The 17449-nt window shown below is 41.5% G+C and overlaps 1 protein-coding gene across 2 annotated transcripts in view; it reads left to right on the forward strand.

The window, feature by feature from the left end:
- The window catches only part of mapk8ip1b (mitogen-activated protein kinase 8 interacting protein 1b), an 80609-nt gene that overhangs the window by 12894 nt on the left and 50266 nt on the right, over positions 1–17449 (forward strand). For both annotated transcript variants that reach the window (XM_037750370.1, XM_037750366.1), the window contains exon 2: positions 12487–12598. In XM_037750370.1, the coding sequence (XP_037606298.1) occupies positions 12487–12598 (112 nt within the window). The remainder of the gene's footprint in view (positions 1–12486; positions 12599–17449) is intronic.

A 17449-nucleotide genomic window follows, 5' to 3' on the forward strand; every position in this document is an offset into this window, starting at 1 on the left:
GATGAATGAGCGACTGCGTGCAGCCTTGTAATCTCTCAGTGGGATCATAAACGTGTGAATTATTGGGGAGATATGGGGGGGGGAAACAGACAGGCGAGGGTTTACATGCATCTGTGACGACTAAACGCTGGGCTTCATGTGTATAGTGTGTGAGGCGATTGAATCATAACAACACAACATGGCAAGAGATATGCAAGTGTAAGATATCCATAGTTGTATTGGTAACAGGACTGTCCTGCCTCCACTGAAACAAATATTGCAATAAATAATACAAACATGTGGGTGGAAATCAGATTCAGTTTTTCACATTTCACTCAGCTTTTATGAATTTTACCTATAGGGGGATTTTGGTCTATAATTAGCAGCTCCTTTGCATTTTTCTCTTCACTTTCTAATACCGGAAGCATCTTTCTGGTCTGTCTTCAGCACAGCATGACCTTTTTACACTGTAAACTGCAAAAACTGTGTCGTTTTTTTGCAGCAGGAAAACTTCTGGATCTGCAGGGACATAAAATTCTGGTGAAAATCAGTATTAACTGAAGAAAAAAAATCTGTTGACCCTTATCTGTGTTTGACCTTGCGTGCTACTTGTGAACAAAAACTGCATCAACATTTGCAAGCAAGCAAGCAGCAGGTAAATACGGTGCTGTTGGGTCATAGCTGGACTCAGATAAAGACTAATGAGCTGCCCGGGCCCATCAAGGCCTGAGCGCGAGGTCATGCTGTCCTTCATTAACACAAGCAGAGAGGCAGGCCGAGGAGGCACAAACAGGCTGCCCCGTCACCCCCCCACTGTCAGAAAAACGCAGGAGTTTATCCCAAATCCTCAGCGCAACAAACTGAAACATCCGTCCTGCAGCGCTGTTGCCCTCTGATGTCATTTCACAACATAAACTGTGGACATTTCAGGGACATTCGAAACCTGCAACTCACAGAGCCCAAATGAATATCATATTTACCGTTACTAATACTGGGTTAGTAGGAGAAAGATCATACATGCTGAGAATGGGATCTAGCACATTAAATATTCAAATCTTCCCTGGAGAGGTGAACTCGAGGCTTAAGAAACATTAGAAGTAAAGTTAGGGAATGAGACTCTGACATCTCGAGGAAAAGAATATATATCTTAAGGAATGTTCGGGGTCTTCTCGGATGACTTAGATTTCCTGGAGCTGGTATTGAGTGTCTATTGGAGAAACTAAATCTGAAGTGTGCGTCTTCAGCTGCTTCAGTATTGATTTTTAGATAATAGATAGATCGATAAATAGATCGATAGATAGATAGATAGATAGATATATTTACTTTATTGATCCCAAATTGGTTAATTATTGTGTTACAGCAGCAGGTTGTCCAGGCAATGCACAGGAACAGTAAAAAAAACAACAATGTAAAATAATACATTGACGTGTGAATTAATCGTACGAAAAATAACGCCCCCACTGGGGCGCCTGGGTTAGCTCAGTTGGTAGAGCGGGCGTCCATGTATTAAGGCTTGGTCCTGACCGCGGCGGCCCGGGTTCGAATCCGGCCTGTGGCCCTTTCCGCATCCACTCTCTCTCTCCCCCCTTTCAAGACTCTATCCACTGTCCTGTCAATAAAAATGGAAAATGCCCCCAAAAAAATAACTTTAAAAAAAAAAAAAAATAACGCCCCCCGGTGTGTTAAGGCCTTAAGAACGGCACACCTCCTTAATTGGAAACAAAGTTACCAGCGAACATAACTTCCCTCTAGAATTTTCTTGGCAGAGCAAATTAATGATGTAAAGATGTATGCTGTAGGAGACAGGGCTGGTCCGACAGATTTCACAATTCTTGACATCTTAAACTTGCAGTAGGCAGAATGTTTTTGGCATCATTGGGAAAAAAATCCATAATAACCTTTCAGCATATTGTAATTTAAATGTTATGAGAGAAAACTAGACTTCTGCACCTCCTCATGGCTCTGTTTTCAGGCTTTAAAATATCTAACCTGTGACGGGAGACTTTGACCAATCACAGGTCATTTCAGAGAGAGAGCGTTCCTATTGGCTGTGCTCCGGCTGGTGGGCGGTGCTTGGTATTTTATCAACAGATCTCAAAATGGCTGCCGGGTCACAAACTTTCTCATTACAGCTAAACAGTACACTACAAGATGATTCTGAAAACATTTTATGCGACAAATAGGCATAAACGTAACAGAATATTGATTCATAGTCTGCAGTTGGATGGCAGACTCCAGATCAGCTCTGACTGCTTGTTTTCCTCCGGTCTGTGAAATCTTGCAGATGCCGTTAGGAGCATCGGAAGACAACGGAGGACACAGAGGCACATGATTTTTTTCAGATTACCTGTCTCATGCACTACTGTCAGGATATAGCGACCAGTTTAAAAAAATAACTTCTTTTAATCATATTTGCTCCATTTTTCCCCACTGCTGTTTAACACTTGAAAATATCAGCTGCTCTCAACTTATATGGCAGAGGCAAAAACTGTATCAGGGATGCTAATGTAATAACTAGTTACTACTACTACTACTACTACTACTACTACTACTACTTGAGGTGCCTGGATGCTCTTTAGGGCTCTATGAGGTGGCAACAGTGTCACAGTGATGATATCGGTGTCAGCCTGTTGTTGCTACGGTCCAAATGATTTGCTGCGTGTCACTTTCAGTGATGGTGACATAGTAAATGTGTCACAGGACTCTCTGACCTGGACAGCCCAGCCAGACTGCTGAGTCAGCCTGCATTGATCACCAAGGGTGATGATGGGTGCACATCGTACAGGAATACAATCCCAGAGGAGACTACCAAGGATATTTAGGGTTCTGGATTTTCTAGGCTAGGTCCATTTAGTGTTCATTCAGGAAAATTAGGGTGGTGGGATGTTTTTTCTTTGAAGAATTAGGTGTGTGCGTATGTACTGTATGTGGGGTGCTTGTCTGCTTAAGTGTATGCAAAAGTGTGAGAGATCTGGAGTGTCTCGTGGCCTATAGGGTCAGGTGTATCATGTAAGTGCAATGGACTTTTGTTGGATGTCATCCCCCCCGTCTCCCCAAGCCGTTGTAAAAGTAAGTGGAAGCGTTTTAGGAGGACACCCTTGCAGTGGTAAAGTCTCCAAAGAAATGTAGGTCTTTCTCACATCAGACAATTTAACTGGTCATAGTAGGAAAAGCACAGGTGTTACTACTAACACTAACGGTCGTCTCTGTTCTATTTAAGTGTTGAGTGTCAGTGAGCCAGCAAGTGCGATACCAGGAACATGAAATCAAAGCAGCTAAATGGAATTTTGTTCCATCATTCATTTAATTATTTACACCTGTGCTTTTCCTACTGTGACAAGTCCAAATGTCTTCTGTTAAAAAGGCCTATTCCTTACCTGAGGCTGTTTTTCGTGTTTGGGGAGTTCTGTTGAACTCAGGTGAGGTTTACAAAAGCATCTCTGTACAGTATTTATTGTTTTTCCACCCAGTTTAGATCAGTGAGGGCAAGCTAAATGATATAAAAACACCGCTCTGTATAATACAATAAAGTTCAAGAGCACCACATACTACTTTCTCCAAAATGATCATGCAGCTCAACAAGAATCAACGCATCTCTAACACGATTTTTAACAAACAATGAACATTATATACCTTCATGAAAGTAGGTTTATTGCTGGATTGTTGTATTAGATTGTATTATGTGTAGGTCTATGTGTACCTAATAAACTGGCAACTGAGTGTATTCATATAGGATGTACTGGAGGAATTCAATGTAGAATAGTCCCTTTTCATTGCAGGGTAAACACAGGTGTAATTAATAACATTATTTGTGGCCCTGTTCCATTTAGGTGGGCCAAGGCCCTGGTATATAGCCATAGACTGTATATAAAGATGGACGACATGACAGCTCCCCAAAAGTGAAGTCAAAACATCTGGATCGCCCCCTGGTGGCTGGCTACAGTTATAGGTCATAAATCCCGCCCTCTCCATGTTAGCGGATAGGACATGGGCCAAACTAAAAAAATCTAAGTACACGTCAAATAATTTTTTTCCAAAGATGGTTTCTGTCATTGTAGGTAGTTCTAATCACGCTGATGTTTTTTCAAGTATTCATTTTTCTGATAAGTTTGGTTTTAATTAGTTATTTGATGCTATAAAAAGGGGGTCAGACGTTATGATTGGCAGCTGAGAGCCTCTCTCGCTGACAAGGTGCGGCTTTGCTCGGCTCGCGATTGGTCCGGTCAGGTGACCTCGGTACCGCGTCTCTCCACTGCCCGATCACTACTGCGCAGACTCTGACTCCAAATGACATCAAAATCTCAAGTTGGCAGCTCCCGTATCCGGGATATTTTGGCTTCTGACTTCTGCACAGCGGGAGGAAGAGGAGACACGTCATCCATCTTTATATACAGTCTATGTTTTGTGCATGCTGGCTCACTGGAATAGCTGTGACACACTAAGTAAGGGATAATGTACAGCGAGCCGGTCATTGTTGTGAAAGAAACGGATGCCTGTGGTGGACCCCTGTACATTATCCTGCTTATTACACGGCTACTTACTTAAGAAATCGATAATTTTACACTAAAACGGTCCTCCAGAGTCCGAGATCAGAACTGAGTCCATATCAACGCTCCGTTATACATAGAAACGGTCAGCTATGAAGAAATAATAGACCGTAGAACGCCGCGATCGACCAATCAGAATCAAGTATCCAACAAAGCCGTGTAATAAGACCATAATTAATTGTATCAATTACACCTGTGTTTACCCTGCTGTAACATGTCAACATGGCTGCTGTGAAAAGGGGATGTGGGACTGCCCAAAAATGCTCATAAGCTGTGTTCAGTCCACAGCTGCAGTGCTTCCAGTGTTGTTGTGGGTGGGAGGTAGGTGAGGGATCATGACCTTGTGGCTGCACTATGGGCTCTACAGGCCAAAAGGTGACTGTATGGAGGAGGATGGGATCTGCAGGATGAAAAAAAAAGCTTTGTTTATAATGTCAAGTTTGCATGTTTCAGATTCTTACAAATGAACACGTCTTTTGTTACTGTGTGGGATGTTTTCTATTCTGGACCCAGAGAGGAACCCTGTTATCATTTATGTGAATTGAAAAAAAAAATCACCAAGATTTCTGGTAGGATATATCCCTGCTACCCTGTAATGTCTCAGCCTTGATGTGTGACAACGTAATTTACTCTGTGCTGTACACCCTGTTGGTTTTCACTGGTGTCTGCATCCCTCTTTACCCACAATTCACTGCAGCAAAGAGGTCACCCTGTCCCGTCCAGGTGGTTTATCTCCCGGCACTTAATTTTCTCCTCCCTCCCTCCCTCCTCCAGTCCCCATGACTCCCTCCATCCTCTCACTGTCCGCTGCCTCTATTTGCACTTTCCTCTGGGTTTGATCTACAATCACGACATCATCCTCTCACCTCTTCTTCACCCACTCTTTAGACTCCCCTCCTCCTTTTGTCCTTGTAAAGCCCCAATTATAGGTCAAAACCTGCAATTCAGGGTCAAAATAGATGACATACTTATGGTTGATTGGCTCTGATTGGCATGCAGTATTTCCTTTTCTATTCTTTCCTTTGCTCTCCTTTTTACTCTCCTCTCTTCTGCTCCACCTTTCGCCTCCTTCCTGTAAGCGATGCTGATAACGGGGATGCGCAGGAGCATATTGATTTTGTTCCTCTCACAAGCATCTGTCTGTGTTGTAGCCTAATAAATTACATTTGTAGTGAACTGATAAGCTTACAGTTTTTGTTATTCCAAAACAGAGCAGTGTCCCCAGACACAAAGCCGGTCAATGCATTTCAGTTGGGACAAAACAAAAAAAGTTCAGACGGCGCCTTAAGCCACATGTTGTTACTCAGAGCTGATCATGTCTGCTGGGTAAAGACGAGATGAGCTGGAGACATATTGGCAGAACGGATTTACTTGAGTGACAGCCACCATGCTATAATTCAATGTGAGGCATTTGTGCACATCTCATTGAGTATTATAGGAAAGCTACTACTCGCTTTACTAATATTTTCCAATCATTCACTGGAATAAAGAGCCCCAATGTCTCTGTCTGTGAATGCTTCTTTCATTCTATATTTTGCCTGTCAACGAATCTGAAACAATGGCCGAAACCAACAATGCCAATTAGTCTGCTTCGCAATTTGTTTGGCTTCCTTAACCTGTCTGTGCTCAACCCTGTCTCTTAGAATATTACCATATAACTTAAATGCATTCTTATTTACGTTTCGAGGGAAACGTATTTACTCCAGGATTACAGTCACAGTTTTAAACACGTGGTTAACGTTGTAAATTGAAACAAAACAAAACAAAAATGCAACAAAAGTACCTGGTTAGGTTTAGTAAAACATCATCAGTTGGTTTAAAATAAGTAAATTTGTTATATTATTTAAGTTACAGACTAGGGCTGTCAATCGATTAAAATATCGCAATTTTTTATCATGGACGTCCATGATTAATCACAATTAATCGCAAATTTATCACACGTTTTTATCTGTTCAAAATGTACCTTAAAGGGAGATTTGTCAAGCATTTAATACTCTTATCAACATGAGAGTGGGCAAATATGCTTCTTTCTGCAAATGTATTGATATATTCATTATTGGAAGTCAATTACCAACACAAAACAATGACAAATATTGTCCAGAAACCCTCACAGGTATTAAAAATATGCTCACATCATAACATGGCAAACTGCAGCCCAACAGGCAACACCAGCTGTCAGTGTGTCAGTGTGCTGACTTGACTATGATTTGCCCCAAACTGCATGTGATTATCATAAAGTGGGCATGTCTGTAAAGGGGAGACTCGTGGGTACCCATAGAACCCATTTTCATTCACATATCTGGAGGTCAGAGGTCAAGGGTCCTCTTTGAAAATGCATGCCAGTTTTTCTTTGATAAAAATTAGTGTAAGTTTGGAGCGTTTAGCCTCCTTCATGACAAGCTAGTATGGCATGGTTGGTACCAATGGATTCCTTAAGGTTTTCTAGTTTCATATGATACCAGTAACACTAGCTTTGAAACCAAGCCTAGTACAACCTAAAAATAGCAATTTGCGTTAATGTGTTAAAGAAATTAGTGGCGTTAAAACGGATTTGCGTTTACACGTTATCACTTCCCATACAACTAAAATGCATTCTTATTTACGTTTTGAGGGAAATGTATTTTGTTTTAAACACCTGGTTAACGTTGTAAATTGAAAACAAAAATGCAACAAAACTACCTGGATAGGTTTAGTAAAACATTGTAGTTTGGCTTAAAATAAATAAGTTTGTTATGTTATTTAAGTTACAGACGTAAATTGAAATTAGTCAACATTGACTTGTGGTTTCACACGGGACACGGACAGCGGTCTTCTGGGAGAAAGGCCTGTGTTTGTTTGAACTATGCAGACTCATTGAAAATGTATGTGTGATACATCAAAAACAAACGTAATCTGGGAGAAAATAGTTTTCCCCTTAAAACGTAATTGACAATGCAGTTTGTTGTATGGTAACGTCATTTTTAGACACTCTGCCCTAAGGCTATACCTAGAGAAGACATAAATCTTAAACAGCTTACAAATCTGCTGTATACAGCAGCAGGATGGTGTACAGTAGGTATGGTTGACCCAAAATAAACTACAGTAGCTGTGTTCATGGCAGTGAAGGAAAATGTGACCTACTGTAGTGCAAACATGTGGCTCATTGATCTATTTTAGTAGTCTTTTGGTCAACAATTGAGGTCTAGGATAATTTAGCTGTACCAGGCTTTGGCAACACAGATGATACTTAATTCATTGTTGTCTTTTTATGGGATTTGTTGACAGTAAGAAAAATATAGAACATCAGTGGCCTTATCCTTTCTTGAAACTCTAGCTTAAAGCCATTTAATTCCAGTTACAGGAGCAAATGCAGTCAGAGTTTTTCCACCTTGCAAGTCAGACGCTACACAACTTTGCATTTAGGTGCCATTTTAGGAAATCAACCATGAATGACAAATGCAGCTTTGACAGTGGGAGGATTGTTCAGTGAAGGTGGAGGATTCCACTGGGTGATCTGTTAATGTCTCATTCTCCTTCTGTTCCTTTCTTTCTGCCAGGTGTACTCTCATATGAGATCTTTTATATCGCTACCAATAGATTGTTTCTCTTCCCATCCTTCAGCCCTTGTCTCCTGCCTCCTTGAGGGCCTCATTACTGATGTAAACAGATGCTTCTACCCAGGCTATTTAACTCCCAGACCCATATTCCAACACGTGACGGCTAAAGACGGCTGCAGCTGCGTGTAATTTTGCAACAGGAGACAGCTGCAGTGTCGACGTAGCCAGAAAATGGCATTAGCATCATGCAACAACAGGGGGGGATCATAGCTCTGCAAGTTCACCAGGGTTCTATATGACAGCTTGCTTGATGCTCCTTGTGATCACTGCCATCTTCTCTTTCCTCCCTCTAATAACATTTCCCTGCTCTCTGTTACGCCCAGGAGGCTGCAGCGTAAAGAGATAACAGGCGGACAGACATAATTACAGACGGGGAAAAGTGAAGCATTGTTTACTGGAAGCTAATTGAATCCCGCCACAGACGGCAGGACGGTGCATTTCCCTGGCTCACACCGGAGTGATGTCCAGGGTTGCTGCAAGAACAGTCAGTCATGTTCTTCCCCTGCAAAACATAAATGTTGTCTTTTAATGTCCACGGACGTTTTGGATGCAAGGACAGTAAATTAAGAAGTTGTTGTGTGCCTCCGTGTGCGCTTGACAGCCAGAACTGCCACACTGTGTTGATACGCTGGTAGAAAACCGATGCAGAGGATTGTTCATCTTTGACAGGAGTTTGCTACTGGGTACCTTGTAGTTAGGGCAGCCCTCTCTTAGTTGAGTCAACTAATAGATCATTTTGTTCTTAAGGCCCTGGCACACCAAGCCAACGGTCAGCCGTTGGACAGTTTGGGGCCGTTGGTGTGCGTCCATCGGCCTAGTTTTTGCAGTATGTCCCGCGTCGTCGGCTCTAGTGTGCCCGTGTTGGAATTGTTTTCGGCCAATTCAGCATTTTAAATCGAGAGTTATTTCATCCCACGCAGGCTCAGAATGTACGTGCTAGTTGGTCGTCGGCTGTAGTCTTTGCAATGTGTTTGAGTGCAACTTTTTGGCCAAGACTAAGACGAGTTGAGGCGACGCAACTGGTGGCCTTCGTTGCCGCTAGTTCTTTGATGTCGGGTTGGTGTGTCTGGGCCTTTAGTCGACTTCTTTTATGCTTTTTTGATGCTGAATGACTCATTTTCAAAATACTTATGAGCACATCTGTGGTAAACTCAAGATTTAAAGTTGTGCTTTTGTGTGATTCTTTGTGGAAGAACTCAGTTTTACAGATCTGCTGTAGCTCAGTGGGTAGAGTGGTCGTCCTTTAACCACAAGTCGCACACCCAAGTTGCTCCCCGGGCGCCTTACAGCAGCCCACTGCTCCTCAATGCTGAAGAGTGGGTTAAATGTAGAGGTCAAATTTCATGTATGTACCTGTACGTATGTAAAGATTGTAATACATTTTAAGTTTTTAAATCAACTAATCGATTAGTTGGCAAAACCTCAACAATTTCTTTGGTTTAGGACAGCCTTACTTGTAGTTATATGATTATCTGTTTTGTTGACTTAAAAGTTGTTCCAGGGGTCAATCAGTCCTTCAGATATATCAACAACAGGCCTGATTGACATTAGAGTTACAGTGGATATTCCTGGTCCCCGGGTGATGAATCCTAATGTTTTTTGTCACCTTGGCCTATTGTCCACCACCACTGTCATGACAACTTTTACACAAATAAATAACCAAATCACGCCCTCAAATTTACTGAGCATAGTCATGCTCCCCAGAGGATGAACCGCTCTAATTTTGGATGCTACTAGGGTTGGGCGATATGTTCAAATTTGTAAACCAGCAACCGTCAGCCCACCAGATGGCAACTGCCGATATATTTTCACATGTCTGTGTGTGTGTGATACAGTTTTAGCTGGGAGATCAGCTGTTCCAGCAGTAAAACACACTTCCTTCTCGACAGAACCAAAATAAAACTCACCAAAACCGTCTCGGTTGGTCTTTTACAACGATCACCTCTGGTTTGGTAAAAAAAAAAACTTATTTCACTGAGTTAGATGGGAAAATATGCCGGCTATAATAATAATAATAATAATAAATTCAACTTGTATAGCGCTTTTCAAGGACTCAAAGACGCTTTACTCTATGGGGGGAAACAAACAGCAGACAAACGACACACAGGCGCACTCTCATACATACACACGGACAAATGGGTAAGGGGAGGGGGGGGCTAGGAGTAGGCAGAGGAGAAAAGATGGGTCTTGAGGCGGGACTGGCATAGGGTGAGGGAATCCGAGTCTCTGATGAGTTTTTGGAGGGAGTTCCAGAGCCTGGGAGCTGCCCTGGCGAATGCTTTGTCCCCAAAGCTGCGGAGGTTGGACTTGGGGGTGTAAAGTAGACCAGCTGAAGTGGATCTGAGGGACCGTGGAGGGGAAGAGGAGGTCAGAGAGGTAGGGGGGAGCAAGTTGGTGGAGGGCTTTGTAGGTGAGGGTCAGTATTTTGTAGGAGATCCGGTGGGAGACAGGGAGCCAGTGGAGGTCTTTGATGACTGGGGTGATGTGATGCCAGGATTTGGTGTGAGTGAGGAGTCGGGCAGCTGCATTCTGGACCAGTTGGAGTTTGTTGATGGAGGTGGTGCTGATGCCATAGAGGAGAGAGTTGCAGTAGTCGAGGCGGGAGGAGATGAAGGCGTGGATGAGCTTCTCGGCAGTAAGGGGGTGTGAGGGAGGGTCGGATCTTTCCGATATTGCGTAGGTGGTAGAAGGAGATACATGTTGTTTCCCCCCACTGTCTTTCTCTCTCTGCCTGCAGAGCAGCGGCTGAGTGAGTCTCATTCTTCGGAGGCAGACCATTAAATTAGCAAAATGAAATGACAAACATTGGCCAAAAAAAACGACCGTCAATCGCCAATAGCCGATACAGTACATTTGTCCAGTCGCACAACCCTACTACCTCTAGAGCCACCCCTAGGACAAAATGTACCCACAAGATACTGTATTTATTTATGAAGACTGCTGAACACAGTCATGGTCGTCAGAGGATGGACAACTTTTGATAATGTTTCTGATAAATGCAGCAAAATCAACAGTATTCTTATTGATTTATTCCATGCAATGTATTCTGAATGAACATCGTGGCCTCTACATGCTGCTTACGCTGCTTTCTACATCTTTTAGTCATGTTGAATTATGGATTAAATAACTTTTACAATTTTTTTATGCTGTTAATTATGACAACAGGCAAATTTGCATATTGAACTCTAATTTTAAACTTTGTATCTCTGGAAAAGTCACTCAGAAACATTGTGTTTCTGTCATTGATAAGTTCAGTCTGCTCTCCGGCCTGTCATTGTTTTTGTTACAGTAAGCTCATTGATAGAGCTGCCATCTGTGACAATGCATTTCCCACAACCACTATGATTCAGTCTTCTCATCACTGTAGGTGTGTAGCTCAGCCAGCAGCCAAATAAACAGTCAGCTTCCCATCACATCCCCCTCCCACCCTCCACCGGTCAGATATCTGTTGTTGTCACGGACACTAATTCCTGCTTGTGATGAGAAAGTGGTGCCAGTGGCTTTTATTTATTTTTTTGTCATCCTTCCTGTACTTGAAGAGAATCTTAACCTTCTTTTACAAACATAGCCAACGGAAAGATTCACAGAAATGGCCGAAAAAAATACCAGTAGTTCGGTGATGTCATTCATTAAAGAAGGAAGCGTTAGTGGAGTAGTGAAGAGCAAGATCGTATCAAAATTATGTTAACACTTTACTTTGACCCCCATGCTCCTATATAGCATTTATAATACTATGCAAATATTTAATAAATGTTTATAACACACTATAATTTAGTTGTAAGCAGATTTGCGCTTTTTTTTTTATGTACAATATTTATCAACAACTTTCTCCTATGAGGACGTTTCTATATTATATTATATTATATAATAGGCAGTATAAACATTTAATATTTTTTTTATTACACCTATGTTAAATACCTATAGGGTGTGTTAAAGTAAACATGTTACCAAAATAATCAGTGGAATGACTACATTAAATTTGGGATTGAAATTCCTTTTATGTCTTTTATGTAAATCAGTGATTTAATACAGCACATTTTTTGGTAATATTTATGTATATTTGTCTTTATTTTAAATTACAGAAAAATGTGGAATGATTTTTTGTCAGCTACGTTTTTATGGTGACAGTTATGACTGCACGTCCATGTGTTGTGATGTGATGTGTCATCGGTCTTGGATCTTTGGCCTGGAGCTGCCACCATATCAGACACATAATTTGGTCAAAAAGTGATTTTGAGATGAACTGTGGCTACGGATGAGTGCTGAGGGATTAACATTGATTTTCTTTCCTCATCTCCCCCCCCCCCCCCCCCCCCCTCCCCCCCCCACTTCCCCTTCTCACCTTAATCCTCCCCCTCCGCCAGGTTGACCCATGACATCAGCCTGGATGAGTTTGAAGATGACGACCTGTCGGAGATTACGGAGATCACAGACGAGTGCGGGATGAGCCTCAACTGCAATGGTCCGGATATAAAGGTAAGCAGCCTCCATAAAGAGGTGCTCACCAGATTTCATTAAATAAGCTATATATTCTCACAACGAAGTCTTCCACTTTTCAAGCAGTTATATGCAGGGATGCACCGATCCGACTTTTTCCGTCCCGATATCGAGTACCGATCCAATACCAGTATTTCATTAATAAGCTGTAAGCCTCAATGTGTGGAAGTGACTGGGATCATTCTTTATGTGTAAATCAACATCAGGCTTGACTTAAACATTGCTTCCCTAACTTTGTAAAACAAAATGCGACCAATAGATATATATAGATATGAATTTATTTAATTGTTAATATTAAAATAATAAATTGTATACCAGCAACATGGTAAAAAATCTTCAAAATGAGCAGGAATTACAACTCAAGTTTAAATTTGTATACATATGGTGTTGTCTTTATACTATGACATTTCTCCTAAATTAAGGTAAGAAAAAAGTCGTAATATATCGCCTTGCTTACGGTATCGCAATAGAGCGCAATATATTTGAATCGTTACCCCTGTATGGTGATATGTATCGTATCACCAGATTCTTGCCAATACACAGCCCTACTAACTAGTAGTTGATAATGTATTGCTGTGCACTTGATTTGTTCAAAGCGGTGCAAACAGCCCAGGTTGAGCTGCTGCAAGGTTTAGCGTCTTTGCTCAAGATTTCACAGCAGCACAAAGCTGCTGCTGGTTTTGATTCATGCACGTGTATGGAGACATAGTGTCTACGTCTGGCTCTGCCGGGCTGACCGCTGGCCCACATGAATGAAAAGGAAATACAATATCTTAATACTGCTCTCGGAGGCTATTTAAATTAATTGGAGTCAAATGGTTAAAATTGGCATAATAACATTCATGCAATTCCTCAGAGTCAAAGAAATTCCTGTCCACAACACGATTTAAACCCATTCTTACTGATTTTATCAGTCAATTAAAAAAACAAAAAAAACAAAGACGAGATGCTGAAATCCCATTTCATCTATTTAATTGTTAAAATACACAACAATAATTTCCCAGATTTTTAGAAAAATAAAAAACAAAAAGTCAGATCGTCTCCATTTTTAATGCTCATTCTCATTTAATAAAATCTTATGTGGCATTTTGTCCTGAACAGCTGCTACATTCAGCTTCCTGCCAGCAGAGAACAGAGCAGAGGCCAGAGGCAGAGAGGCCTGATAGACGGCGACAGTAAAAACCTTGAGTCTGATCACATACGATTGCCCCGTTGCATCCTAGTTATCTGAATAATTCACTCTGAGCTGTTTACTTGTTTGTTCAAGTCCTCTGAAACTCTGCTGAAGAAAGTTTCGGGCGCCACGGGGCCCACCAGCACCCTGGTTTTCTTAAAGTTTTATTGGCATAGAAACGATTGGGTCATTAATGAAAACTGGAGCGAGTGTGTGAAGTGCTACTATGAGAGAGGGAGATGTGGAGAGGGAGAAAATAAGCAGAGGTAAATGTATTATTCTGTCAGATCTCTCCGCCTCTGCCTCCCAGTGAAACCCTCATCATCACCTCCTCCTCCTCAATTCAGCTCTGCTACCGTAACCAAGGCAACAGGAGGGTCGAGGGTCTTTTTCGTCAGTGTCATTTATACGAGCAAATGAGAGATTTGTTTCTTCTATGACTCGTATTTGATTGTCTAAGTGAGTCGGTGACCTGACAGATGAGGAACTCGCTATTACAGAGTGATGGGAATATTTTAACGTTAAAAAGCCTTTTATCTCTCTCTCTCTGCTTTTTCTTGTCTTCCTATCCGGGGAGCTAATTATAGTCCAGATTATTGAACGTCAAAGCTATCTGCTGGAGTTGTGTGTGTGTGTGTGTGTTTTTGGATTGATGACTCATCCCCCTGCAGGGGCCTCGCAGAGATCAGAATCCAAAATGGCTCCTTGAGACGTTCCCCTCTGACAGCGGCATCAACAACAACAAACCACACGTGTCTTTGACGTCACTCTCAGGGCATGAAACAAACTATCTGGCTTCTGAGAGAGTGCACAGGGAACATTTCAGCTAAGGGGTTTTTTGTAACATTGTTTTGTGGGGAAAGAGCAGACTCTGCTGGTTGGTCTCAATAATGTGTCTGTCAGTCTCATGTCATTTTGCTTTGCTGTTTGTTGAGTGTGGCTTGTCTCCCTATGTTAGTTTTGTCGCCCATCCCACAGACAGTATCTCAGTCTCATGCACTCACTGTGCCTGAAGGTGCACAACTGTGCAACGAGCTAAACAACGGTTGAAGACAGCAGTTGGCATTTTACTGGAGGCCATTGTGAAACTGCGACAACGGTGTTGGATCACCCGCTTCTAGAGCTGCAACAATTAATCGATTAATTGATTCGTCGTCAGCTATTAAATTAATCACCAACTATTTTGATAATTGATTAATTGGTTTGAGTATTTTTTTTTAAGAAAAAAAGTCAAAATTCTCTGATTCCAGCTTCTTAAATGTGAATATTTTCTGGTTTCTTTACTCCTTTTTTGGGAAACACTGATCGCCATCTTTCACTATTTTCTGACATCTTGTAGACCAAACAGCTAATTGATAATTAGAGAAAAATAATTGACGGATAAATCAACAGTGAAAATAATCATTCGTTGCAGTCCTAGAGTTATCTAGTAGGTTCAGATGGCCATTATCATCTATTCACATGGCTGATCACCACACAATACAAGAATACAAACAAACACAGGACTTTCACCCGGGAGACCACTGTTCGTGTCCCGTGTGAAACCAAAAGTCAATGTTGATTTATTTTACGGTACTTTTGTTACATAACTTGTGTACTTATTTTAACCCAAACCACGATCTTTTCCTAAACCTAACCAAAAATGTTTGTTGCCTAAACCTGAAGTTGTTTTGTTTGAATTCACAACATTAAGTTTCACTTTAACTTTTACAACACGGCAGGTGCAAGTTGGCCCTTCCGAAGCATTACAACGGTAGGGATAACCGCTGATAGCGGCCATTCAATCGCCCGATAACATTCAAAATAGGTGAATGTATAAAACACGACAAATCCAATGAGTTATTACAAATCCCAAAAAAGATGACCACACCAAAAGCTGATTATTAAAATGTACTGGATGAAAACCGTTTTCAAGTAGGCTGCACTAGGATTATACAGATAGAAAACAGTACTGTTTTATTGATTCATTGATTTTTATTCCCATGCCCACTGTAATCTGCCTACAGTGTGTGTGTGTCTGACACTTCTTGGAAATGTGTAATAAAGTGTGTCATTGTCATTTTATCTTCAGACAATCATTTGTGCTAGTAAAAAGATACATCATCTCTCATAGTGACAAAAAAATTGACCTGTGGTGATGCACTTAATCTGCAAGTATACTATAAACTGTTGAACATAATGCTGAAAGCAAATCCCAGACTACTCTCAATGACTTTGTTTGTTTCATTAGCGTTTAATCCCCACCAGATGGAGGAGCTTGTAGTAAAAGACAAAGTCAAAAGCCACAACAAATTGCATCACAGGTTTTTTAAGTATTCCTGCTATTTTTATTCTGTTTTTTTTTTGTTTTTTTTTAAACTTCTGCTAAACCAAGCAATATTTTAGATATTAACATTTAATCAAATAATTCCCCGTCAAATAAAAGTATCACCTGCGGCTCTACGCCCACTCTGCAGCTGTAAATGGCTTTTAGCCTCTTCTAACTCATAGTTTTGGTTCTCTGGCTGCACATAGTTGCTTCAGTCTTACAGCTGTTTTCAGCAGACAACCTCTGGCACGGTTTGCTCTCTGTTCAGCACCAAATGGCAGAAAAGCGAAGCTAGCGATTAGCCTTTGTAGAAAGAGGAACATCTGCAGCTAACGAGTCAGAAACCTTCTCACGAGCTGGTGGAGACCAAACCAGAGCTAAAAGTAGAGTGAATATTGGACGTAGATTCACCAGTTGGACACAAACACACGTCCATCAGGTGGTCTGTGTTTCTGAGTCTTTTTCTCTTTCTGTTGTTAGTTTTTCGTGCAAATTCAAGACATGCATGAAACCATAGTTACTCTCAGATTGCTTAGAAATGGGAAATAGAGGTGAGGACTAGTGAATGAATCAGTAAGACAGACTGACGTTCTTTTTGCGCCTGTCATGTTTCAGCTGTCATCACAGAAATGGCTTTATCTTTGCTTTCCATTTAAAAGTGTTTGATGGAGGCCCGGCCTGTTTATAAATGTATGAGGAGGCGGTACAGCTGCAGGACGTCGGGGGGGTTTTGAGCACTCTAAGCACAGTCCTCACTGTATGTACACACACACAAACAGAGAGGTGACCTCATCAGTGAGCTCATCACCCCAGGGGAGTTTGCGGCACATCTTGTCTCATCAATAATGGACGGTCATATGGAGGGAGCTTCACTCACCCCAGACAGGCTTGGTGTCTGTCTCAGCGGGTGTGTGTGTGTGTGTGTGTGTGTCCAGAGGTTTATAGGGAGGGGTCAGAGGGTGTGTCCAAACTGATGCAGACATTTTATAGATGCTGTTACTGGTCAAACTGGGTTCCAATCACATTAGCATTTTCAGATTGTTGTAGTGTTATAAATAGTTTGTACAACATTTACAGCAAGAGTATTTCAATTCATTTTTCTTCTCCTCTGCATCACTGCCATCCTTCATTCTGTCACTTCCTAACTGTGTTAAAGTTTTCAGTGGTGGAAAACACCAACAAAAATATTTCCAAGACAATGTTTTTAGGAGCTGAAGAAGTTAACCGCCATTTCATCCACAGGAAGCTATAAGTCAGGAGTCTGCAGATCTAAACATTGTTGACTAATAGCCTTCTCACTGTAGGAGCTTTTTTAGGACTCGAGGAACTTAACCTGCATCTTGAATGG

Source organism: Sebastes umbrosus, chromosome 2 (genome assembly GCF_015220745.1).
Source record: "Sebastes umbrosus isolate fSebUmb1 chromosome 2, fSebUmb1.pri, whole genome shotgun sequence".
NCBI classification, from domain to species: Eukaryota; Metazoa; Chordata; class Actinopteri; order Perciformes; family Sebastidae; genus Sebastes; species Sebastes umbrosus.